This window comes from Plectropomus leopardus, chromosome 5 (assembly GCF_026936395.1).
Source record: "Plectropomus leopardus strain MGB_pleo_1.0 chromosome 5, ASM2693639v1, whole genome shotgun sequence".
Lineage (NCBI taxonomy): Eukaryota > Metazoa > Chordata > Actinopteri > Perciformes > Serranidae > Plectropomus > Plectropomus leopardus.
Genome location: NC_142180.1, coordinates 37,063,335 through 37,089,864, shown reverse-complemented (window position 1 = coordinate 37,089,864; position 26,530 = coordinate 37,063,335). Strand labels below are relative to the sequence as shown.

At 39.5% G+C, this 26,530-nt stretch overlaps 3 protein-coding genes across 4 annotated transcripts in view; 2 read left to right on the top strand and 1 right to left on the bottom strand.

Moving 5' to 3' along the window:
- The first annotated feature begins 104 nt into the window (after positions 1–104).
- Positions 105–14,515, top strand: lrrc8c (leucine rich repeat containing 8 VRAC subunit C). Of its 2 annotated transcripts, none has more exons than XM_042483754.2 (3): positions 105–807; positions 6,242–6,384; positions 9,494–14,515. In XM_042483754.2, exons 2-3 carry the CDS (start codon positions 6,247–6,249, stop codon positions 11,738–11,740), a joined length of 2,385 nt encoding a protein of 794 aa, XP_042339688.1. In that variant the 5' UTR covers positions 105–807; positions 6,242–6,246; the 3' UTR covers positions 11,741–14,515. The 2 variants fall into 2 exon arrangements, with proteins under 2 accessions (XP_042339688.1, XP_087934276.1); XM_088078150.1 differs by lacking the exon at positions 105–807 and adding an exon at positions 1,263–2,423.
- Positions 2,658–26,530, bottom strand: part of znf644b (zinc finger protein 644b) — a 344,993-nt gene continuing 321,120 nt past the window's right edge. Inside the window, exon 4 of the transcript XR_015776686.1 lies at positions 2,658–4,512. The gene's annotated coding sequence lies outside the window, so the exon portion shown is untranslated. The remainder of the gene's footprint in view (positions 4,513–26,530) is intronic.
- lrrc8db (leucine rich repeat containing 8 VRAC subunit Db) lies at positions 15,619–24,551 on the top strand. Its single transcript, XM_042483652.2, has 2 exons — positions 15,619–16,059; positions 18,189–24,551. Exon 2 carries the CDS (start codon positions 18,191–18,193, stop codon positions 20,744–20,746), a length of 2,556 nt encoding a protein of 851 aa, XP_042339586.2. The 5' UTR covers positions 15,619–16,059; positions 18,189–18,190; the 3' UTR covers positions 20,747–24,551.

The window sequence follows — 26,530 nt, the reverse complement described above, 5'->3', positions numbered from 1 at the left end:
TATCTTTTCATAAAAAGATAAAAATATCTTTGCATAAAAAGATAAATCGTATACTGTTAAAACAAGATAATAAGCGTCTGTCAATAAGAGATAAAAAAGCATCTGGTAATAACGAAATAAAATATTGTTGTTATATCTTGTTGTAAAAAGATAAAATACAATATGTTTGTTATAACATGATAAGTTTGAGTAAGTACTTAAAAAAGATGTTATAACAATAACATTTCTTGTTAAACGTGAAAAAAATTGGTTCTAACGCGAAATCTGTCCCATTACTTGATACTGATTATTTTCTGGTTTGGCAGCCATATTAAAGAGCTTTACAACAATGGAAATGAAATGTATGAAATATTTTCATTTTATATTTGAAGTGTTTTGCTGATGACGGGGCTTTTGCTGGTTGAACATATTGGTATTTTTCCATAAGTACAGAGTACTGTGTGGTATAAATACACTGGTATTGAGCTGAAAGATACTTTGTATTCAGGCTGAAAAGCCAAATAGGAAACACAAACGTGTATAAAAAGCACAGAGGATTCGGGTGTTTCTGTGTATTATGAGCAGAGATTTGCTGCAGTTTTGGACTCTCCCCTCTCAGCTGTCTCCTAAAAACATTCATCCCAAACACTGAGGTCTGTGCTCGGTCTCCAGCAGTCCCCGCCCTCCTCCGGCTGACAGGACATGCCTGCACCGCCTGCACCGACCCGCCGAGGCTCCGGGAAGCAGAGGGGACCGCGCACATCATGATCCGAGACCCGATCGCAATATAGACCCACATCCTCAACTCCAGCTGTCGTCTGAAGGAAGGTAAATCCCTAAAACTGCTATCATCATAAGAACTAATAATACAGTGAATAATGATACAGAGCGCGTTGATGCGACGTTTAAAAAGCATCATCTGCGCTCTGCGGAGCGTCTCCAAAAACTAGTTTACACTGAGATTACCGTCACTTTACCTGCTGTATCCAAACAGGCGCTGTGACGGCGCGTAATTTTGCGCACGGGGACCTTAAAAAGCTGTAATCAGCCCTTAAAATCAGCCCTCAAATCAGCCCTTAAAAGTCCTCAGTGTCTTAACTCCTGACCGGATGACTTCTTGATGCTTCGTGCTGATCTCAGGTTGACTCAGATATTCTGTCCACATTTGCACTTTTCTTCTTCCGTTTTTTAAAGTCTGTAAAAGTGTCTTATTATAACAACCAGAGATGTTTTCAATCTGCACTGCGTTTTTTTCTTTCCTAAATGAGAGAGGAGTTTCTGTGTGTCCGGGGCTGGGTGTGTTCCAAACATGTCTGTTTTTGGATATCTGGGATTCAGACAAATTTCCTGTCAGGAAGGGACAAGGATATGGCCCGGTCAGCTCCACTCAATGGCTGACTCATCCAGTGGAAAGACTGGATTTTTCCTAATGCAAACTACAGCCTTCATATACTCTGCTGTTTCTTATGATTTTTTTCCTTGTACCCACCCTATTTTAACCCTTTTTTTAACACGAGAAAATGTGTTTGATTTATCTCAAAAACATGGGGAGAAGGCATCGAGCAACTAACACGACTTGACCCAAAAACTAAGGGGGAAAAAATGTTTTTAAAAAAAGTTACAAAAAATGATGTGGAAAAAAAGCAAAACAAAACAAACAAAAAAAACCAAGGACATTAATTAATATTTAATTTTTTTTTTCTGTAACATAATTCTAATATAAAGTTATTACAAATATAGTTTTCTGTAAAAAAAAAAAAAAGGAAATAACCCGGAAAAAGTGCTTAAAAATTATAATAATTTTGTAACATAATTGTAAAGATGTAATTATGATTATTATAGTTTTTTTCCCTCAACATTTGTCCCTAGCTTTTTAAAAATAATTTCTCAGACCTGCTTATTTCTTGCAATAAGTGGAACATTTCTTGACAGCGTCATCATTGCTTTTCCCCCATGTTTTCTGAAGAAATCAAACCAGTTTGCTCAGTTTCAAAGGGTCCAATAGCTTATGAAAGGCGTACCAGCACAATAAAACTGATGTCAATCCAGGTATCAAAGAGTTAAAGAGGAACTCCACACTTTTTACACACAAGGCTCAGTTTATTCGTCAAGAGGCTCTGCTGATGAGCTAAATCATCTACCTAATAAAATCCAAAAATGACTTCAAACAAAAGAAGGTTCACATGATTTTAGAGGAATTTGTGTGTTGAAGAACCAGTTAGTGAATGTGAAATGTGACTGTATTACAGTTAAAACAACATAATGATGAACATGAGCCGGGAGAGCAGAGAGGGACACAGAAAGACATGATACAGGAGCGGTCGGCTGCTTTTGACAGTGTGACGCGTGTTTGGCTGTAATAGTCAGAGACTGTGAACAGGAAGTGGACGCCACACTGTTTCCTGCACAGAGAAAATGGAGGTTGAAAAAACAGAGATCAAAAGGTAAAAATCGGCAGCGCTGATCAAACATATATAGGCTATATATATATATATATACACATATATTTATTTATCTTTTTCATTGTTTTCTCTGCTCATGTAACAAAAGTATTTGTGTTTTTCTGCTGCAGAAACAGAACAAGTTTATGTGAGGGCCTACTGCATATCTGTGAAATATTTTTTTAAGTACAGTGAGTAAGTATATATATATATATATATATATATATATATATATATATATATTTATGTCTATCACTGCAGAACAAACTGTTAAGACTTTTCGTGGGGGCTGTTCATTTCTTTAAAAAGTTTTCTGCGATGAAAAATGTCCCCTGAGTATAAGAGAGTCACTGGATCATTGTTTCTGGATAAAGATGCTGCTTTTGATTAAATAAACATTTTTCAATGCTGAAAACAAAATTCCATTGAGATGGATATCTCAAACTTTGGCACATGATGCTGCACAGATAGAAACGCCTGGAGCTGAGTCAGAAAAATGCTTCTTGTAGTTTGGCTGAACTTTAACCCTTAATCTGCATTAACATAATTTTCTTGTGCTTCGTTGAGACGCCTTCATCAAGCCAATAGCCTCTGAGACCTGAACAAACTGGTTACACTTCTTTCAAAAAAAGACATGGTGGGTAAAAAGGCAACGACCAACCTGGCAGGAAATATTCCACAGACTGCGAGAATTTAGTAAAAGGTGAGAAGAAAATGACCTGAATTTTTTTAAAAGGAAAAAATATCCAGGAAACTATGTTCATAATTATTCTATTTTTTATTTAAAATTCTGTTACATAAAAAATTATACATACATTAAAAAAAATCAGCACTTTTTTTTCTATTTTTGTTATTTTCAGGTGATTTTCTTCTTTTTTAACTTATTTCTTGCCTTTTTTTTGTCCATGTCTTGTTAAGTTGCTCATTGCCTGCCCTCAGTGTTTTTGAAAGAAATCAAAACATTTTGCCAAATTTTCAAGGGTTAAACAAAAACATCAGTGGACAGTTTGGGGTAAACACTGTCCATCCTGCCGGCTGTCCCGACAAAGACATGGAATAATCAATGGAGACACTTTGTGTGGAAAACTTAACTGAGCTATCAAAGATATGATTTGTCAAAAAGTCTCCCTCAGATTATTCATTATAGCTGCAAAACATTTAGACACATACCAGGCAAGTCTGTATTCGGATATTTTAAATTTTTAGCATTTTTATTGTTCATCTAGTCCATTAACACTTTGAAACTTTGAGGGACATCAGTTTTCTTGTGTTGATTTCACATGCTTGCACAAGTTTGTCACCTCTGAGCTCAGAGCAAATTGGTGCAATTCCTTCAAGAAAACATGGAAAAAAAGCAATGAGCGTCTTGTTAAGAAATCTTCCACAAATTGCAAAAAATTATTAGATTTAGATTTTTTTTTTTTTAAAGACAGGAAAAAATGTGGTGGTGGGGACTATATTTATAATAATACACCATATTTTTTTTGTTAATTTGTGGGTCTTCTTTTTTCATTGCTCATTGCCCTCTTTCAATGTTTTTGAAAGAAATCAAGCCAGTTTTCTCAGGTTCAAAGGGCTAAATACATAAAGCAATAGTTGGGATAGGATCATGTTTAACCCTTTAAAACCTGAGCAAAATGGTTTCAGATCTTTCAAACACAGGAAAGAGGCGATGAGCAACTTCATAACACATGACCCAATAATGTGCGAGAAATTTGTAAATAAAATAAAATAAAATAAATATATATAAGAACATTTCCTCAAAATAAGCCAAAAAAAAGTATCATGTTGGACATGTCCGCATTGGAGCGGACTGTTGCACGTTACCACGCTGGAGCGGGCTGTCGGACATGTCTGCACGCTGGAGCGGGCTGTCGGACATGTCTGTACGCTGGAGTGGGCTGTGGGACATGTCTGTACGCTGGAGCGGGCTGTCGGACATGTCTGCACGCTGGAGCGGGCTGTCGGACATGTCTGCACGCTGGAGCGGGCTGTCGGACATGTCTGCACGCTGGAGCGGGCTGTTGGACATGTCCGCCCTAATAATTCCTTGCATTCCAAGAGGGTCCTGGCAACACTAGGTGCTCGGGTCCTGAAAAAAAAGAAAAGAAAAAAATTGCAGCAGTTTTTTTATTTTCATTATTTTCTCATAAGTCCTCCCCTTTTTGAAAAACTAATCTTAAATCATTTTCTTTGACATCTTTTACTTATTTCTTGCAATTTTTGGGACATTTCTTGCCAAGTTGGTCACTGGATTTTGTCTTTGACAAAAAAGAAATCGAATCAATTTGCTCACATTTCAAAGGGTTAACTAGCATGTAGAAAAGCATCTGAACGCAGCTAAAGAAAACTGTCACCGGTGCTTCTGCAGGATCTTCATGGCTGAGGCCTTTTTGGTTTGAATGACACTGCAGCGAACTGACTGCCAGATAGATTTTGGAAACAGGACACTGCAGCTGCAGTAAGCACTCTGCAGAAGGTGACCACAGAGAGAGCGGAGAGCTGCATCAGTCACACGCTGCTCGTCTTCATGCTGTTCAGCTCGGCAGGTTTTTAACAGTCTTTGAGGCGATGAACAGCTTGATGAGCGTGCTGTGTGTAAACAAAGGAAGGACTGAGATTTGGTTTAATTTAATTTGTGGGTAGCCACTTTACAAACATGTTTGCCTCTCAGGCTATAAAGTTAAACACAAGCTCCACAAAATGAGTCATTATTTAGTCTTATGTGGGCACTGACTTCTAAATAATTACATTTGTAATGTGCATTTGTTTAATGTCGGAGCTCCACGACAGATGGACTCATCAGTCTGAGGAAACATTCAGTTTTTACCGGCTTTGTTTTTCTGCTGAGTTAAAGCCGAAGAGGAGCAGATGTTAAAATTCAAGGTTCATAGTCGGAGAGTGTGAAAGAACGACTTACTGTTTTTTTTCAGTTTGTGTTTAATCCTTTGAAACCTGAGCAAATTGGCTTGTTTTCTCTCAAAAACATGGGAAGATGCATTTAGCATTAGGAGAAAAAAACACTCAAAAGCTTGCAAGATATTAGAAAAAAAGAAAGGATTAGTTTAAAAAAAAGTTTTTAAAAAAAGTACAACAAAACAGGAAATGACATGGGAAAAGCACTTAGAAATTATAATAATTTGTAATATAATTTTAAATGTGTAATTGTGATTATGAGATTTTTTTTCTCTTTGCTTTCATCTTTTTTCCCCTAGAGATTTTTCCCAAGATTTTTTAAAAATAATTTTCTAAATCTACTAATTTCTTGTGATTTTTGGAACATTTCCTACACATAACCCAAAGAACGCCCAAAACCAATATCCATATTGCAATATGGCCAAGAGCAATATCTACTTTGCAGGAGCTGCTATAATTTCATAAATTTAAAAAGTGTGAAAACGTACCATTAAATTGATTTTCTGTGGTGCTGCAGAGGTGCCCTGCTCTGCAAATCAAATTCCACACATAAATAAACAAGGCTGTTTGTCTCAGCAAAAATCGCACACTGCATGTAACCAGCTTAAATTGACATTTAATCCCTGAATGTCCAAAACCAACACTGGACGGGTGACTAGAGCGACATTATTTCATGTGCAGATCCACTGCCCTGCACTGGACAAAAAATCTACCAAAGTTATTACAATTCATCTCAACGGGGACATGAGGGACAAACTGTTTTTAACTGAGTCGTTAAAAACCGGAATATCTATTGTCCCGTGAATTAAATAACATCATTGTTTCAGCCCTCCATGGCCAGACCATGTCCCCCATTGTACTGACTGAGAGGTATTTGGGGTAATTTTTCTCTCTTTTGTTCACAGGCATCATGATTCCTGTGATGGAATTTCGGCAGTTCTCTGAACAGCAGCCGGCGTTCAGAGTCCTGAAGCCGTGGTGGGACGTGTTCACCGACTACCTGTCCGTCATCATGCTCATGATCGGTGTGTTTGGATGCACTCTGCAGGTCAGTAAGGCACAAACGCTCATGCGATGCGTAAGGTTTCACAGCTCGTGTTCGCACTTCTCAACGAGAAATAAGCGAGCGTCATAGCTAATACACACCATTGCAGCGTGTTTCTAGGACTTTAGGACATTTCTAGGATTTGAGGACATTTTTACGACTTAATGATGTTTCAGTGACTTTATGATGTTTCTAGAACTTTAGAAAGTTTCTCAGATTTTAGGATGTGAGGATTTTAGGACATTTCTAGGACTTCAGGAGGTTTCTAGGATTTTTGGACATTTCTAGGATTTTAGGATGTTTCATGGATTTTAGGAAGTTTTCTAGAACTCTACGACGTTTCTCAGGTTTTAGGATGTATCTAGGATTTTAGGACATTTCTAGGACTTGCAGATTTCGAGGATTTTAGGCAGTTTTTAAGGATGCTTCTAGGATTTTAAGATGTTTCAAGGATTTAAGGACGTTTCTCAGATGTTGGGACATTTCTACAGTTTTAGGATGTTTCTAGGATTCAGGACGTTTACAGGATTTTTAGGACAGTAGGGGCTTAGCTAGGACCTCTTTTTGATAAACAAGCTCTATTTTAATGCTGTTTTGTGCACTCTGGCATCTTATGTATACTTAAAGTACAAAACAATTCCCGGTGTGAATCACTGTATTTTTATTGTGAATTAGAAAGTGATTTGGGGGGCCGCCTGGTACCTTAACAGGGGCCAGACTTGGCATGCAGGCCCTAAGCTGAGTATCACTGCACTAATGCAACACAAGTTTGAACTGCAGCATGTTTATGAGATAAAAGGAGTCCTCCTACTATTTTTTTCCATTAAATCAAGAGTAATTTAATTTACTAGAACAAGCTTGGGCTCTCTGGCTGCTGTGCCTCCTGCGCTGGCACCAGCTCAAAAGCACTGAGTCCCTGCTTTTACAACCTGGACTGTGCAGCAAAGGAAGCATTCAGCCCAACAGGAGTTTACCAGTGGAAACATTTACCCACCCAGCCCCCTTTTAGTAAACATAAGATTCCAAACTCCTGCAGCCTGGTGCTTAAATTCTCTCCGTGTGGAGGAGAGCCGTTATTTTGGCTCCTGCGACACTCTGCAGTGTAAATCCTGGAAATTATAGCAAAACAATTTTAGAAAAACTGTTAACAAGATATTAATCACAGTCGGAGCAGCTATTGTTTCCCACTCTCACTATAACAGTGTTTGGACACAGTGTAATAGTTAGAGAATTGAGTGGATAATTATTTATGCAGTCCGGTTTACTTTATAAGTTGGGACATTATCAACATGCCGTTTTGTGTTCGTTGCCTCTCACAGTAATCACGTGTGCTTTTAGAGCTAGAGGCAGAAATACACAGAGAGGTTGTGAAACTCTGCAGATCAGCTCTGCAGAGACCCCAACAGACCTGAGTTTGCATTTCAGTCTGTGATGTGCTGCATCACAGCTGCATTGCCCTTAATGTCGTACAGACCTTTCATGGAGAGAACAGGTTGGTTTTGGATGCAATAAAGTCACTAAATCTCTTGGGATTAGAAAAATTAGAGGGTTTGTACACAATACATGCTTCATAACACTATAATAGTTTGATCTATTCATACTTAACATTGCAATATTGTACAGGCGAGTACATTTCCAAATTAAATTCTGCTGCTGCAGAAACAGTTTGCTAGATTAGCGACCTTCTCTAAAGTTGTTGTACCAAGTGCACTTCTCTTTTATAAATTGCAGTTGCTGACTATTTTTGACATTAATATTCATAAAATCTTTGCATTTGTCTTTAAAGTGAGATATAAGGCTACAGATTTATCCCATAGTTTTAAGTACTATTTTTGATTAAAAAGTCTCAATTCCATAATTATAGATCTATGCAGAATCTTCATGTTCTTTTGTGTAACACTTCCCATGATCAGTTTTCTGTCAGATACCGTGGAGGTGTCTGGAATTAAAATGTTCATTTACTTTTTGTCATTGTCTGTGTACAAAAAGAGACTTTAAAAAGCTCTGCCGTCAAAAACATCTTATTTGGATCAAGAATGATCCCTCAGTGAACTGATGTTCACACGTTGAAGATGATTATTTGCACTTTTGTTTTTTAACCGTGTACTGTAACTGTTAGATTTTGAATTTTAGCAACTAAATGTATTGATGTTTTGATTGTATTTCACCATTAATGTGTTTTCTGAGTGTGGTTTTTTATATAAACTAGTATAGGTTTCGACCCTCACATGCACAAAATGTCTCCTCCCCAGCTCCTCCACTATTGAATCAAAGTGTCCATTTCCTGTTATTAGCTGTGCACAGTGAAGAGGCCGTTATGTCGTCATTTGCAGTCAACACTAAAGGCAGCTGTTGTTCTCTCAGACTAACTTTTGTCCAATGTTTAGTTTGCTTTTAGATGCAGGTTAATGAGAGAGACCAGGTTACACAAGTCATCAGAAAATTCACTTTTTACCGTTTTACCATTTTAACCCTTGAATCCTCCATATATTATATTATAGGCAGGTTTCCATTAACCCTCAAATTGCTCAAAGTGAAACTGTGAATATAAAACATGCCTAATGGAAACATGTCAATTAAAAAAAATCACAAAAACGTTTTTACGCTCGCATGAGGTGGTATTTTATGTGATTCCAAAAAGCCAAATTTCACAAAACTGCAATGACAAAACTTTTTTGGCTTTTCAAGGTCACATGATGCTATGGTTATGTGCTTGTCAGTAGGAACTGCCTCCCTCCGGCATGATGCAGATGCAGTTACTGCATCGCAATAACCCTTCAAAAGTTGAGCGGATCCTAAAGTTTTAAACCCACAATTCCTCTGTGAAATTGTAGACCATCACCTCACAAAAAGGGGCTCACCTTTACATCATGGCTCCATAACACGCCTACATCAGCCCCGATTGGAAATAATGACGGCTAGTGCGGTGGCTGCAATAGAAATAAAGCTTGTAATGTTTTGAACATCAGTCGTGTAACGTCCCTCGATGGGTGTTTTATCAACATTTTGAAAATACAGTGTCAACAAATAATGCTGCATTGGTGTGGGCAATGTTGAAATTATGTCCTTTAAGTTTGTCTTATATTTATTTTTTCCCTACATTTCCTTTCAGGTTATGCAAGACAAAATCATCTGCCTTCCTCAGAGAGTATCGGTGCCTTCGGAAAACACAAGTGAAGTGGAAGTGACACTGTTACACCTGCAGGCCAACATTTCGGCCGTGCCAAGAGAAATGACAGGCCTTAAAACCGATCTGGATCTTCAACAGTACAGTTTCATCAATCAGATGTGTTATGAGAAGGCTCTGCACTGGTATGCCAAGTACTTCCCTTATTTGGTTCTCATACACACTCTGATTTTCATGGTGTGCAGCAACTTCTGGTTCAAATTCCCCGGCTCCAGCTCTAAAATAGAGCATTTTATCTCCATGCTCGGCAAGTGCTTCGACTCCCCCTGGACCACACGAGCTCTGTCAGAGGTGTCGGGAGAAAATCCCGAAGAAAAGGACCATAAAAAGAGCGCTACTTCGAGGTCTAACATCACTGTGTCTCCCGGAGAAGGAAGTTTGGAGAAGACGCAGTCCCTCCGGTCTATCCCGGAAAAGATCGTCGTTGAGAAGCCATCAGCAAGTGTTCTCGATAAAAAAGAGGGCGAACAAGCTAAAGCTCTTTTTGAGAAGGTGAAGAAGTTTCGTTTGCATGTTGAGGAGGGAGACATTCTTTATCTCATGTACGTTCGGCAGACAGTGTTCAAGGTGTTTAAATTCCTCCTGATCATCGGCTATAACAGCTCTCTCGTGAATAAAGTGCGGAACAGAGTGCGTTGCGAAGTTGAGATCCAGGACATGACCGGCTACAAAGACTTTGAGTGTAATCACACGATGGCTCACCTGTTCTCGAAGCTTTCTTACTGCTACCTGTGTTTAGTTGCCGTCTACGGTTTAACAAGCCTTTACACCTCTTACTGGCTGTTTTACCGCTCACTGAAGGAATACTCCTTTGAGTATGTGCGACAGGAAACGGGCATCAACGACATCCCAGACGTCAAGAACGACTTTGCGTTCATGCTACACATGATCGATCAGTATGACCCGCTTTATTCAAAACGATTCGCAGTTTTTCTCTCCGAGGTCAGTGAGAACAAACTAAAGCAGCTGAACCTCAACCACGAGTGGACTCCGGAGAAACTGCGTCAGAGGCTGCAGATGAACGGCAACAACAGACTCGAGCTCCAGCTGTTCATGCTCCCGGGGTTACCGGACACCGTCTTTGAGCTGACAGAGCTGCAGTCACTCAAGCTAGAGATCATCAACAATGTCACCATCCCTGCCTCCATCTCTCAGCTGGAGGACCTTCAGGAGCTATCGCTTTACCAGTGCTCTCTAAAGCTGCACACAACCGCTACCTCCTTCCTCAAAGACAACCTGAAAGTGCTCCGTGTCAAATTCGATGATAACAGGGAGCTTCCGAACTGGATGTACGGGCTGCGAAACTTAGAGGAGCTCTATCTCACCGGGTCTCTCAGCCCTGACGCCTCCAAAAATATAGTTCTTGAGTCACTACGAGAGATGAAATGCTTAAAAACGCTCTCCCTCAAGAGCAATTTGACCAAGATACCCCAGTCTATAGTTGATGTTTCCAGTCATCTGCAGCGCCTGTACTTACACAACGATGGCACTAAGCTGGTGATGCTCAACAACCTGAAGAAGATGACCAACCTGATTGAGCTGGAGCTTGTACGTTGTGATCTGGAACGTATCCCGCATGCAATCTTCAGCCTAACGAATCTGCAAGAGCTTGACCTGAAAGAAAACAACCTCCGCTCAATCGAGGAGATCATCAGCTTCCAGCACCTTCGAAAACTCACTTGCCTCAAACTTTGGTACAACGGCATTATGTACATCCCGGAGCACATCAAGAAGCTCGGCAGCCTGGAGCGCCTCTACTTCAGCCACAACAAAATCGAGATATTGCCTTCGCACCTGTTTTTGTGCAACAAGCTGCGCTACCTGGACCTGTCCAACAACGACATCCGGTTCATCCCTCCGGAAATCGGAGTCCTTCAGAGTCTACAGTATTTCTCCGTCACCTGCAACAAAATCGAAAATCTACCAGATGAACTATTCTTTTGCAAAAAGCTCAAAACGCTAAAGCTCGGCAAGAACTCGCTGTCCATACTCTCGCCAAAAATTTCCTACCTAGCTCTACTGACATACTTGGACCTCAAATGCAACCACTTTGAGGTTCTGCCACAGGAGCTCGGTTGCTGTCGTGCTCTGAAGCGCAGTGGCCTTATTGTGGAAGAGACACTGTTTGAAACTCTGCCTTCGGACGTCAGGGACCAAATGAAGGCCGAGTGAGCCGCCTTATTGTAGCCACAGTGCCTGCTGTTTGCTCTGTCTACCAATGCAGAGCACTTGTTTTGTATGAACTCATTAACATATTTAAGTATTACACTACTGTTAAGAAAGTTATTTTTACACTTTCCTTGATGGAAGGAAGATTACTACTCATAAACTGTCACATTAAGTGTGGCTGCAACAGGGGTGCCTGTTTTGTTGTTTATTGACACATTAAAACACACCAGAGATCTTTTAGCACTGCATGTTTCTGTAAACCATGAATACTTTACATTTTAATGTTTTTATTTTGCAGATCAGTGAATTTTTTTTTTTAATATTTTAACAATGCTGTGGTGAACATGTGGTTAGGTTTAGGGGCCCAGACACAAAAAACCTAACGTCAAAGAACTTTTGCAAACAAAGGCAGACTGTTTCGTTGCCACACGTTGCCTTTTTCTTGGCTAAAAAGTTGCAACTGAACACACTACAAAGACTTAAGCCAATGGCCAACTCGCACGAACGTTCTGCGCCTGCGTGAGAGGAAATAACTCTCCACACCAGCAGGTGGCGGCCTTCTGCAATCGTCATTCAAAAAGGGAAACTGGCAGAACGACAGGACGGTTCCAAGACGCTAGTTAGCCAGTTAGCACATCAACGCCACAACCTGATGTTGTCAGAACAAAGAATATTTACCGTGCGCTAGCAAACAATAACACACAAAGTTACGAACAGCATTACGAACTGCTTCAGCTAAAGCTCCACCTCCAAAAGACAATGTCAGCTCATATGCTACGTCACTTTGAAAACACTGATACGATCTGTGTGAAAAATACAAACATAACATATTCAGGGTTCGCAGAAACGTACAATGCCAACATTTTCTGGCTGCATATTATACCGCCACAAGAGCTACTTAAAGGAACATTTTAGCATTTTCAGAAACACACCCTCTTGCTGTCTTGCTCAGAGTTACATGAGAAGATTTACATCAATCTCACATTTATAGACAATTAACTTAGTTAGCTTAGCTTAGCACAAGGACCAGAGGCAGGAGGAAACAGCTAGCCATGAAAAAGTACATTTACCAGCTCCTGTGAAGCTAACTAATGAACACGCTGCTTGTTTGTTTGCTGCGTTCAAATGCATCTCATGGGCTCGTGGTTACGAACGGGGAAGCTGTGCACACGACACGCTTGGTGTTCAAGTGGTTAACTGACAAGTTTCATTAATGTTTTTAAGAAAACATTTTAATCTAATGTTCAAAGAATGTTTTAAGGATATTTATCATTTCATATATTGTCCCTAAAAGGTAAAATGAAGATGCAACATTATAACTGCAGCATTTGGAGTATGTTTGGGTGATGTTGAGAGGTGACAGATCATAGACTGTTCTTTTATAAAACGTTCCAACAATGTTACATGAGAACAAAGGAAGAACATTTTTAAAACAACATTTGGAGCATGTTATTGAGGACTGAGATTATAGGATTTTTTTTAAAAAATCGCAAATCCCAAATTGCATTGGTTGCATTGCACCATTCTCATATCGTATTTAGAAAATTGCCAACAATCTAAAAAAAAAGTGTTTTCTGCAAAAAATGCCAAAAAGAAAAAAAGTCATTTAAAAAAATCTATTTAAAAATTGGCAGTAAAATGAATACAAAATACAGCCATTTAAAGTTTTACGTCGCTTCCTTAAGCCAATTTTTTTTTAAACATTGGACCATTGTATTGGCTGAATTGCACCATTCTTATAACATTTTTAGAACCAAAAATCACTAGCCGTGTTGACACTTCTGTTGGCGTTTAGAGACCACCAAGACTAACAATTTAGCAAGCTAGCATGTGCGTCATATCATGAGGTCAATGCAAAATTATAGCAGGAAACAGATGAGGCCGTGGGTAATGTCAACATTTTCCTCAGACATATTCTAAAATTACGAAGACCAAATTACGAAGAGTCTACGGCCTGCACCATTTCTGAAAATGTCAGCAAACACATCACAGCTCCTGAACTCAGACCTTCCACAAACTTTCCACTCACAAGGTTGTAAATACCAAATACGTGGGCGGCGTTCAAATGCACTCTTCTCGTGATCACGGTAAACATGACATTATTTGAACGGAGCATTTAATCTGCACAAAAAACAAACTGATAAATTGCTGTTTTATTGGGAGTTACATGCTGGACTTTCTTGGCTTGTTACCGTTCCTGTAGAGTCGTAGTTAGTGAGCCTTAAAGGTGCTGGAAAGATGATTTATTTAATCTATGAACAGAACCAGAGCAGCTACTTTCCTCTGCTTCCAGTCTTCATGCCGGCTGCTTTCTGCTGATTCATATTTAGTAAACTGACACAAGAGCTGCATCGATCTTCTCGTCTAACTCGCAGCACGAAGGCCAATAAGCACTGCAACATAAAATCATTTTATTACTGAATGTAAATCTAAACCTAAGACCTCACTTAAATTTAGGCCAGTAGCCTTACATATGCTGTACTGTATATTTTAAGTTGCCTTTATAAAGTATTTTATTTTCTTTAAGAGACTGTTAGTTCACATGGACCGCAGCAGCGGAAATGCAAAAAATAAGTGTATAACTTACATAAGGACATATAATACCTTGGCTAAAAATATCTGTATTATAGAAATTTAAAGTGCATTAAATTTAAAGGACTTTGTCATACTGGTGTTTCTCTTTAGCTCTTGAAATGTGCAAAATATGTATCCAGCCTGTAAAAATGTATTTATAAACAGTATTTTTATGTTGTTGATCAATAAAATTGATTTATTTGTAATTGTCATTTATTAGACTTTGAACAGCACAAAATCCAAAATTTTGGTAATTAATACCATTTTATGATCAGATCACTGGTGCAGTGATGTGAGAGCAGTAGTGCTGAATTGACTAAGCTTTTATTGAAAATTTTAAATTAAATCTAAATCTAAATTAAATTTAAATTGAATCTGTTATGCTGCTTGATGTCTTTAAAGGGGAACCTGCACACTGTATGCTCCCAGGTGTGTTATGTGATTAGATATTAGTTGCTGCCTGGTGAGGATTAATGAGGCAAAGGAGATTAGTCTATTATCATGTGCACATGAGGCACCGAAGAAAAAATAAAGTTGTTTGGAAAGTTTTTGGTAAATTTTTAAATGAGACATGTAGCCTAGCATAAGTGGTTAATGAAATACTACTATTTTAAGCTCAGATTTATTTATTTTTTGTCACCGAAGCATTCATCCCACAAAATGGGCTCAAGGAATATCGGAAATTTTAAAGTCCAATGATAACTTCTGTTCTTAATAATTTTAATTTCCTGCAAAAATCAAAAAAAAAAAAAGTTCAAAGAAAAACTAATTGCCAAGATGTTTTCTTCAATAATCGCTAAAAAATGTTTAAAGAAAAAAAAGGCCAATGACCATTGTTCTGGCCTTTTAGACTACACCTTTCTCTGTTTGGCTTGATTGTTGATTGTTGAGTTCCCGCCTTTGCTTTGTTTGTCAAAGCACTTTGTAAACAAAAATCGCCAAAACATAAAAGGATTTTTTCTTCAAAAAATGCCAAAAAATTAGAGCACTGCCATTTAGTTTCAATTTTCTTTAAAAATTGGCAGTAAAATAAATACAAAATATAGCCATTTACAGTTTTATGCCGCTTCCCGAAACCAAAATTAAAAAAAAATTGACTCTGTTTTATTTTTGTTTGTTTTTTACGCCACCCCTTCTCCGTCATTAATAACAGTTTCTAAATGTAACGTTTAAAAAAATAAGGGCAAAGTATATCTACTGTGAGAGTGTGATGAGCATTTCTTCTAGTTAAAGTTGTTTTTTTCCGCGGGGGGTGGGGGACAAATCTGAGATGTAACTTTACATTAAACGCCTCGCTCTTTTGCGACGGTCCCTAACGTCAGTGGGTCATCTCATCCTCCACTGTCAGCGCGTGCAAGGTTTTCTATATGTTGCTCATCATATCAGCCTCTGATGTGAAAACTGTGCAGCATCAGGCGACTCTTCTCCCGCGCATGACAGCAGCTCTGTCGCCAGCTGACGGTCATGGGGAAACGCGCCGAGAAACAACGAGTGTGAGAAAAACATCGCGCCGGCTGCGCCTCCAGCAGCTGGTGCTGCCGTGCCGGCTGCAGTCAGAGGCGGAGGACCCGACCATCTGAGGCGGAGTGGGGGTAGTCAGCTAAGCTGCTTACAGCCCGGCCAGAAGGCCCACGGTTCAGCTGATGCGAAGAATGGACGGCTTCATCCCCGCGCGCAAACATGGCAGATAAACAGAGGCGTTGTTCGGTTCTGCTGGCATCGACATAACTGGATCAGATCTCCTGAAGGTGCGTAACTGTGCCATTTAGGTTATCCAAGGTCTACAAACACAACCGCTGCGCGCTGTGGTTCGGTACCGTTAGCAGGTTATGTAGCGCGGTGAAAACAAGCTGTTAAAATGTCCCATCAGTGAATTTAATGTCCTAATGTGATCTGGACGCGTCGTGATTTTCTCCAGCAGATATGAGTGCTGCGTTTAGAGGCTTCGGGACATCAGGTCCACCTCTTGTTTTGTGTGCATGGATGCGTCTTGCTGCCGGAGCCGGTCTCAGCCTGCTCTGCAGTCTCGATGAAAACAGTGACCTTCATGCTCTCAAAACACACAAAAGAATCCAGACGGAGCGGGGGGCACCGACAGTGTTTTTATGTCAACCTACTATAAATGTGTTTTTACAATAACCTAAACGGAAACACTTGTCAGTGCAGAGCGATATAAATAGGCTATACATTATTTACAGCGTGCAGCATCAAGGCTGCAGGACAGAGTGTGTATGTGCTGCTGAGTGCTGACAGAACACATGACTGTGAACTCCGGGCTCATTTGGATTCAAGTAGTTTGCATGCAAAGGAAAACTAAAGTGAAGGGTGAGTTATGGATCATTCAGACTACATGTGCAGAATTTGTGCTGCTCATGGCATGCACAGTCCCTACAGACAACATGTGTGCGTGCTGTGTCCCAGTTCAAGGGCAGCGCACTCTCTAAATCCACAACAGTCTGACAAGGCTGTTCTCTCTGAGCCGCCTCTGAATGTGACTGTGGCCTTGTCTAAAATTGGAGGACACAAACAGTGTATCACTCCAGTTCTCAGTGTCCCAAAAGCTATTGTGCACTGGTTTCGCTGGCTTGTTGTTGTCAACTACTGGAGCCAGAATATATATATGTGTGTGTATATATATATATATATATATATATATATATATATATATATATATATACAAGTAATCAGAAAAATAGGAACACATTAACAATGCAATAAAATGGAAGAAATACTAAATTATTTGTTGAAAAGTTGCCAAGAAACTGATTCGCCAAAAAAAAGATATGCTGAGATAAAAAAAAATACATTAAAAAATGTATTAATGAAAAGGAATCAACTTATTATAACGTGCACACACTTAAAGTGAAAATAATCACAGCAAACAAAATAAAAGTGGAGTCAACCAAAAAATACGGCGGCCCACTTCACTGTCTCTCCTATCAACCCGACACAGGTGAAAAGCAGATACTCATATAATAATAATAATAATAATAATAATAATAATAATAATAATAATAATACATCTTATTTATAGAGCACTTTTCAAGAAACTCAGATACGTAAAGATTTTTAATGTCACCATCCGTATCCAAGTGACCCAGCTCTCCCAATAACTATTATCATGAAACTTATAAATAATATCCCAAAACACTAACAAAAAACATGCAACAATACAAAAATATAAACCATCCCAAATCAATATTAATGTTATAAAATTCTCTCCTTTCTAAATTAATTCATGGCTCCTACATTACTAAAAATATTGAAGAGTAAATATACAACACGAAGTAGAGTTGAAATTCATTTAATAAAATGTCACCACAACACAGTAATAATCACCTCTCTGTCTCTTAAAGTCACGATATGTCGTATATTTTTGTGAAAAAAACATTCAGTGAACTACATCTCTCGTCTTGCCCAATATACGTCACTGTGACCTAACTACCGGACATAGTTTTCTGAAAGGACGTTTCCCATCATGGTCCACTGAAAGCGGAGGGACTCTGCCTCTCTAGAAACAAGCAACAGCTACTTTAAAATTCCTATTTTTTTTGTCACCCATCCAAGGGCAAATTTGTGGTGGTAAACATGGAAATTTTGTTTTTTCTGGTAAGCACATAATATAATATAGTAGACGCAGAAGGTCACTGACAGAGTGGCACCATGTGGCGAGTTCAGAGTGAGAACGTTTTGGTATTTCTGCCAGACTCTGCTGATTATTATGCACATAAGGGGAGGTTGTGCGGAAAGAGTTCAAAAAGCAGGTGGAACTACGAAAACAGAATGGGATAATGCTGGGATGATAATCTTATATTATGTGTACTTTTTTGTACGGAGATAACTCACGCATGATGTTAATTGATATCCTCTGTTGCAGGAATGTTCACCCTCACAGAAGTAGCCTCGCTGAATGACATCCAGCCAACGTATCGAATACTGAAACCATGGTGGGATGTCTTCATGGATTATCTTGGCATTGTCATGTTGATGTTGGCCATATTTTCTGGAACGATGCAGTTGACGAAGGACCAAGTGGTTTGTCTTCCCATTCTGGAACAAACTCCAGAGGGAGCGGGGGGCTTCTTGGGACCCCAACCACCAGAGACAGCTGACAGTTTATGGAACAAAGAAAGCGCCATCGGAGAGCAAGCTGCTCCTTTAATGGCTCGAAGGCCTCCTGATAGCATCGCCCCTACAGTTCCCTTCACACCGTCGGGCACTTTTGGGCAGCCTCAGCCCACAGGTGTCAGGACCAAGCTGGATTTTCAGCAGTACGTTTTCGTCAACCAGATGTGCTACCATGTTGCCCTTCCTTGGTATTCCAAATATTTCCCTTACCTCGCTCTGATCCACACCATCGTATTAATGGTCAGTAGCAACTTCTGGTTCAAGTACCCAAAGACAAGCTCCAAAATTGAACATTTTGTTTCTATACTGGGAAAATGTTTCGAATCCCCTTGGACTACCAAAGCGCTGTCCGAGACAGCCTGCGAGGACTCGGAGGAGAACAAGCAGAGACTGGCCGGTGCCTCGTCCCTCCTGAAGCATCTGTCCACAAGCAGCGAGGAGGGGAGTCCAAACCAGTCCGCCCCAATGCTGACGAAATCTGGGGTCACGTTTTCAGCTGAAAAGCTCGTGAGTGAAGTTCCTGCGATGACCATACTGGACAAGAAAGATGGCGAGCAAGCAAAAGCGCTGTTTGAAAAAGTTCGTAAATTTCGTGCCCACGTGGAAGACAGTGACTTGATTTACAGGCTGTATGCCATTCAGACAGTCATCAAAACAGTCAAATTTATTCTGATCCTCTGCTACACGATGACTTTTGTCGCGTCCATAGATTTTGACCACGTGTGTGAGCCTGAAATAAAGCATTTGACTGGTTACACTAAGTTCCACTGCACACATAACATGGCGTTCATGTTAAAGAAACTCCTTGTTAGCTATATTGCACTCATATGTGCTTACGGCGTAATCTGTATATACACGCTGTTCTGGCTTTTTCGGCGACCACTTAAAGAGTATTCCTTCGAGAAAGTCAGAGAGGAGAGCAGCTTCAGTGACATTCCAGATGTCAAGAATGACTTTGCGTTCCTCCTCCACATGGTCGACCAGTACGACCAGCTGTATTCGAAGCGTTTTGGTGTTTTTCTCTCCGAGGTGAGTGAGAACAAACTTCGGGAGATCAGCCTGAACCACGAGTGGACCTTTGAGAAGTTGCGGCAGCATGTGACGCGCAATCCTCAAGACAAGCTGGAACTGCATCTTTTTATGCTCTCCGGGGTGCCAGATGCTGTGTTTGATCTCACAGATTTAGAAATCCTCAAACTAGAGTTAATCCCAGAAGCCAGGATAACGGCCAAGATCTCACAGATGATAAACCTCCAGGAGCTGCACTTCTATCACTGTCCGGCCAAAGTTGAACAGACTGCTTTCATTTTTCTTCGTGATCACCTCCGGTGCCTTCATGTCAAATTCACAGATGTTGCTGAGATTCCCAGCTGGGTATATTTATTGAAAAATTTAAGTGAACTGTACCTGATTGGTAATCTGAACTCTGAAAACAACAAAATGATCGGACTCGAGTCTTTGCGAGACCTCAGGCACTTAAAGATTCTGCATCTCAAAAGCAACCTCACAAAGATCCCGACAAACATAACGGATCTGTCACCGCATCTGATCAAGCTGGTCATTCACAACGATGGCACAAAGCTCTTAGTGCTCAACAGTTTGAAGAAAATACTGAATCTCGCCGAACTGGAGCTTCTTAACTGTGAGCTGGAGCGAATCCCCCACGCTATCTTCAGTTTGACCAACCTTCAGGAACTTGATCTGAAGTCCAACAACATTCGTACCATCGAGGAGATCATCAGCTTTCAGCACCTCAAGAGACTCACGTGCCTCAAACTTTGGCACAACAAGATTATCACCATTCCACTGTCGATAAGCCACGTCAAAAACCTGGAGTCACTTTATCTCTCACACAACAAGCTTGAGTCTCTACCCTCGTCGCTATTCACCCTTCTCAAGTTGAGGTACCTCGACGTTAGCCACAACTCCGTAGTGGTGATACCGCTGGAGGTCGGCTTTCTGCAGAACCTCCAACATTTTGCCATATCCGGCAACAAAGTCGAGGTAGTTCCCAAGCAACTGTTTAAGTGCAGCAAACTGAGGACCTTATGCCTCGGCCACAACTGTATCTCCTCCATTCCAGAAAAAATCGGCCAGCTCTCGCAGCTGACACACCTGGAACTGAAGGGGAACTGCCTGGATCGTCTCCCGGCTCAGCTCGGTCAGTGCGGCCTCCTGCGCAGGAGTTGCCTGATTGTGGAGGATCATCTCTTTGACTCGCTCCCCATGGAGGTCAAAGAGAGCATCAATCAGGAATCTAGTGTTTCTTTTCCAAATGGGTGCAAGTGTCTGAGTGACGGACGGTAGTCACACCTGACGTGGCATCAGATGTCTGCCGTTTCATCTGAGATGTGAAGTCTTTTTTTTAATTATGCCATTAGAAACAGTAGTTCAGGGTACTAGTACACTTCATGTTTTACTTATAAAATGAACATACTGCAGCACATACAAGGTCGGCACCACTGGAGAAATTTTAGATGTACTCTTTAAATCATCATGGCTTGTGTCTAAATGTATTTGTATTTTTATTTTTATTTTGTTTTACAGATAAAGGATAATTTGTATTTTTCAAACTGGACTGTATTTTTTCATGTTTTAGTTTCTAAAGTGACAACAAATTTTTAAACTGGCGTAAATATTTAGCAAGAGTGCCACAGACGTGCGGCAGAATAGGCTGCAATGTTACCACACTGGGCATGTTTGCACCAATTTACGTACACTAAAAGTGTTTGTTTTTGTCACTGATAAGCTCAGTTATCATTTTAGGTGTCTGACATCTTCTTGAAAAGAGCCTTACAGAGATAGACCTTTTTAGTTAGAGTAAGATCCCCGAAATGACCACCACCAAACTCACCGGACTCCATATAAATAAACAATAGTTTTATCAGCGTGAAATGCTTTCAGTTCAAAGTCAACTGAAACAAAATAAAACTCATAAAAGCCATCTTGGTGTGCCTTGCCACTGTCTTCCAACAATTATCAGCTCTGGTTTGGTTAAAATAAACCCATAATTCACCCAGTTAGATATGCTGGCCGTATGCACGCTAAAATTACAATGGAGTCTGGGGGAATTGGTGATGGTGAAGGTCTGTCTCTTTAGGGATCCTTTCCATAATGTTTTCAGCATTTTGAATAACAATCTGTGCCTGTCAGTGACAAAAGCAAACACTTTTAGTGGACATAAATTGATGGTGCACAAATGCCCAAAGTGGTTACATGACAGCCTGATTCCTGCTGCTGGCTGCAGTAATCTCACTCAGTACTGAACTACAGTCCAAAATTGTTGTTCACATTAGTCACTTTGACACAAAAATGCGGGAAAATAGGGTCCAGGTTGAAAAATAGTGAAGTTACCCTTTAATGCAGGTATATAGTAGAAGTTAAATCACTCTGCTGATATTTGTTTGTTACCTTTTGTATGCAAACAATCCACAGTGAATCTATGGAAATTTGTATAATTTTGAAACAATCTCCCATTTTATCTTCATGGTTATTTTCTCCACACAAAACATGTAAGCTTAAAGGGACAGTTCACTCAAATAACAAACCCCCCCCCCCTCAAACCTCTCATTTTCCAGTAAGGGTATCTAGCCATGCAGGTACTTTTGACATTTCTGTCTCCACTCAAATAAAATATACGTGAGTAGAATTTAGTCTGCGGTGATCACAGCAATAAAACAAAAAGTTCAACACTTCCTTACAATGACACTGTTCTCATTACCCTGGATGAGACCTTGCTTTTTTTTTAAAAAAAGATGAAACTATGTTTTATCAAAGAAATATTATTTAAAAAACGTATCAACAGCAGAATGACCGGGACATTGCCTCTAGACAGAAATGTTGAGTTGAAATTTTCAAGATTGCAAGCACCATGTACAAAATTCTAGTTTTGTCCTTTCTGTCAGATGGAGGCACAAATCTGAGGAGTGGATCTAAAATATATAAATGACTAAACAGAACTATCTGGATGGCTAGATAATACTAAGTGAGCAAATATGTTCTTTTTTATGTTTGCCGCTTCTGCTACGGGGAATAAGTAACTACGAATTCCTAACGTTGCAATCCGGTCCCACAGAAATATGTGAAATTACGACCTCTTAACAACTGTTTTGTTTCCTGCACTGTTTCCATGTTGCCGGCACGCAATTTTAACATAACTTCTATGACATCATGGGCGGTGGTCATTGTTAAAAATTGCCTCAGGTAGTCTAAAGGTTGAGAAAGTCCACAGAGAAAGGAGGTCTGGATGGTAGATGGATCGACAGACACAAACAGCAGACTCTCAAGTTAAACCAAAACTTGATGACTTCTTTCAACTTAAGTATTTGCGTCCTCTGCGTAGTTACTTATGTCACTTTATGATGTACATATGTCCTGTACATATGTCCTGTACATATGTCCTGTACATATGTCCTGTACATATGTCCAGGCGCTTCCATTTGGCAAGTACGTGTTTTTATGCCTCTGCAACAGTGATTCCTGAGGTCAGAGGCATTATGTTTTCGGGTGTGTGCGTATACGTCCGGCACATGCTTGTGAACACGATATCTCAAGAAAGCCTCAAGGAAATGTCTTAAAATTTGACACAAACGTTCATTTGGACTCAATGTTGAGCTGATTTGATTTTGGTGGTCAAAGGTCAAAGGTCTCTGCAATCTCATCTGTCTCATTCTTGTGAACACACTCTCAAGAAAACCTTGAGTGATTTTTTTCCAAATTTGGCACAAACATTTGAGTAGACTCAAGGATGAGCTGTTTGAATTTCGGTGGTCAAAGGTCAAGGTCACCGTGACCGTGTATCCATCTTATTTTTGTGAATACGATATCTGAAGATGGCCTTCACGTAGTTTCCTCAAATTTGGCACAAATGTCCACTTAGACTCAAGAATGAACAACCTAAAATCTGATGGTCAAATGTAAAGATCACGGTGATATAATAACATGTTTTGGGCCATACCTCAAGAACCTTGGGTGCCCACCTTGAAACTGTGCATGTTGTATCAATCCTCTGTGCTGACGGGGGAAAGATGTGTGTGAAGCATCCATGTTTTTACAAACATGCATGAAAACTCTTCAGTGCAGCTTATCTGGTGTATGAAGGCAAACAAACATATGTGTAGTTAGTGACGCTTTTTCTGTCATGATACTTGTTAGAGTTGTGCTTTTTTTAAAAAAAAAAATCCCAAATAAAAATCAACTCAGATCAAGCGCAGTTAATTTATCTAAAAACATAATCTGTTTCTAAACCGCTTAATTTCAACCTCATATATTTTGCCTTGTAATGTGGTGTTCAGAGGTCACGGTCGTTTCACATATTTCTGTAAGATAACCTTCACTGATACTCTTTAGTAATTGTGAATATCTCCAGAAAGCTGCCAGGGAAAAGAAAAGCGTTATTCTCTTTATGTTTTTGTTGTGCCATGGTTTTCTTTGTGCCGTAAATCGAGCCTTCATGTTCCCTGGAGATTGTACCCAGTGGCAGACAGAACTGCGAGGCTCATAGGGAACCAAAATAAATGCCAACGGTGTCATTATTCTATAGCCATTACATTGTGTAATCAATATTTACTTCACAATGACACGAAAAACTAAAAAAACTTTCCACTTTAAGTTGATTGCTGCTTCTATGGCTTCCAGGGTCAAAACCGACGCTTTTACTCTACAGTATCGACCACGGAGACACATGCTGCACAAACAAATGGAAGAACTGTTTATTTATAACCAAGTAATCCTATTAACCCTATGCATTCCAGTTTGCATATGCTTATGAAACTATTTTCCTTTTTAAAAACAAAAATATGACAGGTCCTATCCACTCCTTTTCTCTGCTTCTTGAAAAGTCGTGAATCATTTTTTGCCATTTTTTTTATACAGTTTTCTTTCTTTTTTGTTCAAATCAGTAGACAGTAAATTGTTTTCAGCAACGTTAGTTCATTAGTTGTACTTTTGCTCACAAATTTCTGTTTTATTTTTGTAAGCGGTGTATTTATGCATTTTGTGTGTTCTTTGTATGTATTTATTATCTCATATTATGTCTTTTATCTGTTCTCTGCACAGCACTTTGTAAACCTTGTTTTAAAATGTGCTACATGAATAAAAGAATGAGTTATTACATTGTTATTCTTACTTTTAATCAAAGCTGGAAATTAAGAAAAATTGCCCTGATGTCCTGGTAAACAGCCGTTCATTACGACAGTTTACCCAGCAGAAAAACAGCGATGGTTCGACACATTTGGTGACTTAAAAGCCACTGAAAATGCAGAGACTACTCGCTAAAAAATAACCAGTTTTGTTGGTCTCTAACGGCGCTCTGCAGCTTGGCAGGTGTCTCCTCCGCCAAAGTCAGCTCAAGCACGACATCACTTTATAATCCTTAATGTGATACGAATGAATCATAAAAATGAAACGTATTTGTGATTTGCAGAAACGTACAATGCAAACATTTTCTTCTGGTGACTGTAGTGCACTGATCATTTGTGACAAAATTTGACAAGAATAAATGTAACTGACTATAAATAATTATTCATACTATAATCTTCATTTAATTATTTTTTAAATTGTGACCGACACATTACAGTAATATTTGATAGTTTTAAAAACTCTTTTCAATGACACAGTGCTCTAATTTATGTTACACAATGTACAAACAATGTAAACAATGTACTAACAGGTACAACACAGAGAGGACAATTATCTACACAAGTATGCGAAAGAATAGGTGTTTAAAAACAACTGGCAGCAGTCTAATGTCTGAAAAATGTTCCTACGAATCTGACATCATGATTAAAGGTTGTGGTCGTCTGCAGAAAGCCTCATGAACACATTTCTTGGACAGTTTTGCCCTCTAGTGGAATTTAATAGTTATTACAATTTTATTATTATTGGTGCAGCAGCTTTGAATGATGTTGAGCAGTACTGAAATGTAAAAACTGTTTTCAGCTGCTTACCAGAAACTATGTTGTCCAGGACATAATTAGTGATTAAATAACTGTTAAATTCATTGCAAATGTGATTAATTTACTAAATTTCTGGTTATTTTCTAACTACGTGCAGTTTTTAAAAAGACGTAAACATCAAACAAAACAATGCTACTCACAAGCTCACATGGTTGGTTGCATATGAGGCTAAATACCACAGACCCATTTCCATTTCAAGCCAATTTTAATTTTGTTAACTTTGTAATATTAGAAAATAAAAACCTGCAGTTTGATTCTCATCAAAAGACACACAAACCCTCGTGCTGGCAGGCGTACAGGTTTAGTCTGTTGAGCACAAACATTGATGCCTATGAGGTGAATCCAAACCAGCTGATGAGCTGCAAGTAATTTAATTAACTTGACAATATTCTATTGTGTTAGCCAGATTAGGATTTATATTGAGAAAAAAATGACGATACAGTATAACCGTCGACAGTATGTCCCTGCAAGAAGCCTCAAATGTTACTTCAACAGTCCAAACACATGCAAGTTAGGCGAACTACTTTTCCTGTACTTTTAAATACAACATTACACATAGATAAATGACAGGTGGTGATGTAGAGGCACTGAAATTCAGAGTGATGCTGCAAAACTGTCCTTTAAATTTGTCCCTTCTGTCCGTCATATTTACTAATTACGATGCCAAACAACTGCTTTAGTATGGAAGCTAAAGAATGCCATAAAAATATTGTGATATTATTTTAAAGCCATAACACCCGCCCCAACTACAACTGCTGCTGACTTACAAGCAAACAAGAGAAGACCCGAAAATATTCAGAGAATGAATTCTAGTCAAACTCAGCTTTACACAGCGTATGTAGGAGACCCTGCTCCGTCTGTCTTCCAGCTGAGGACAGAAAAATGTTGACGACTGCTGCTGTAATGGGGTTTGTGCACATGTTTCACCACTAGTGGGCACTGTGTTTCAGCCGCGCTTTAAGTTGATATTCTTCCTGGCGAGCACAAATGTTTTCCGAAATACAAACACACATCATCAGACCGGAGCTGATTGTGACGATTGTGCCATTTGGCTCCTCGGCTCTGGGCTGGGAGGAGTAAACACATGTCGGGATGACTCTGGATGAGCAGCAGAGAGCGGGCGCGTGACTTTAAG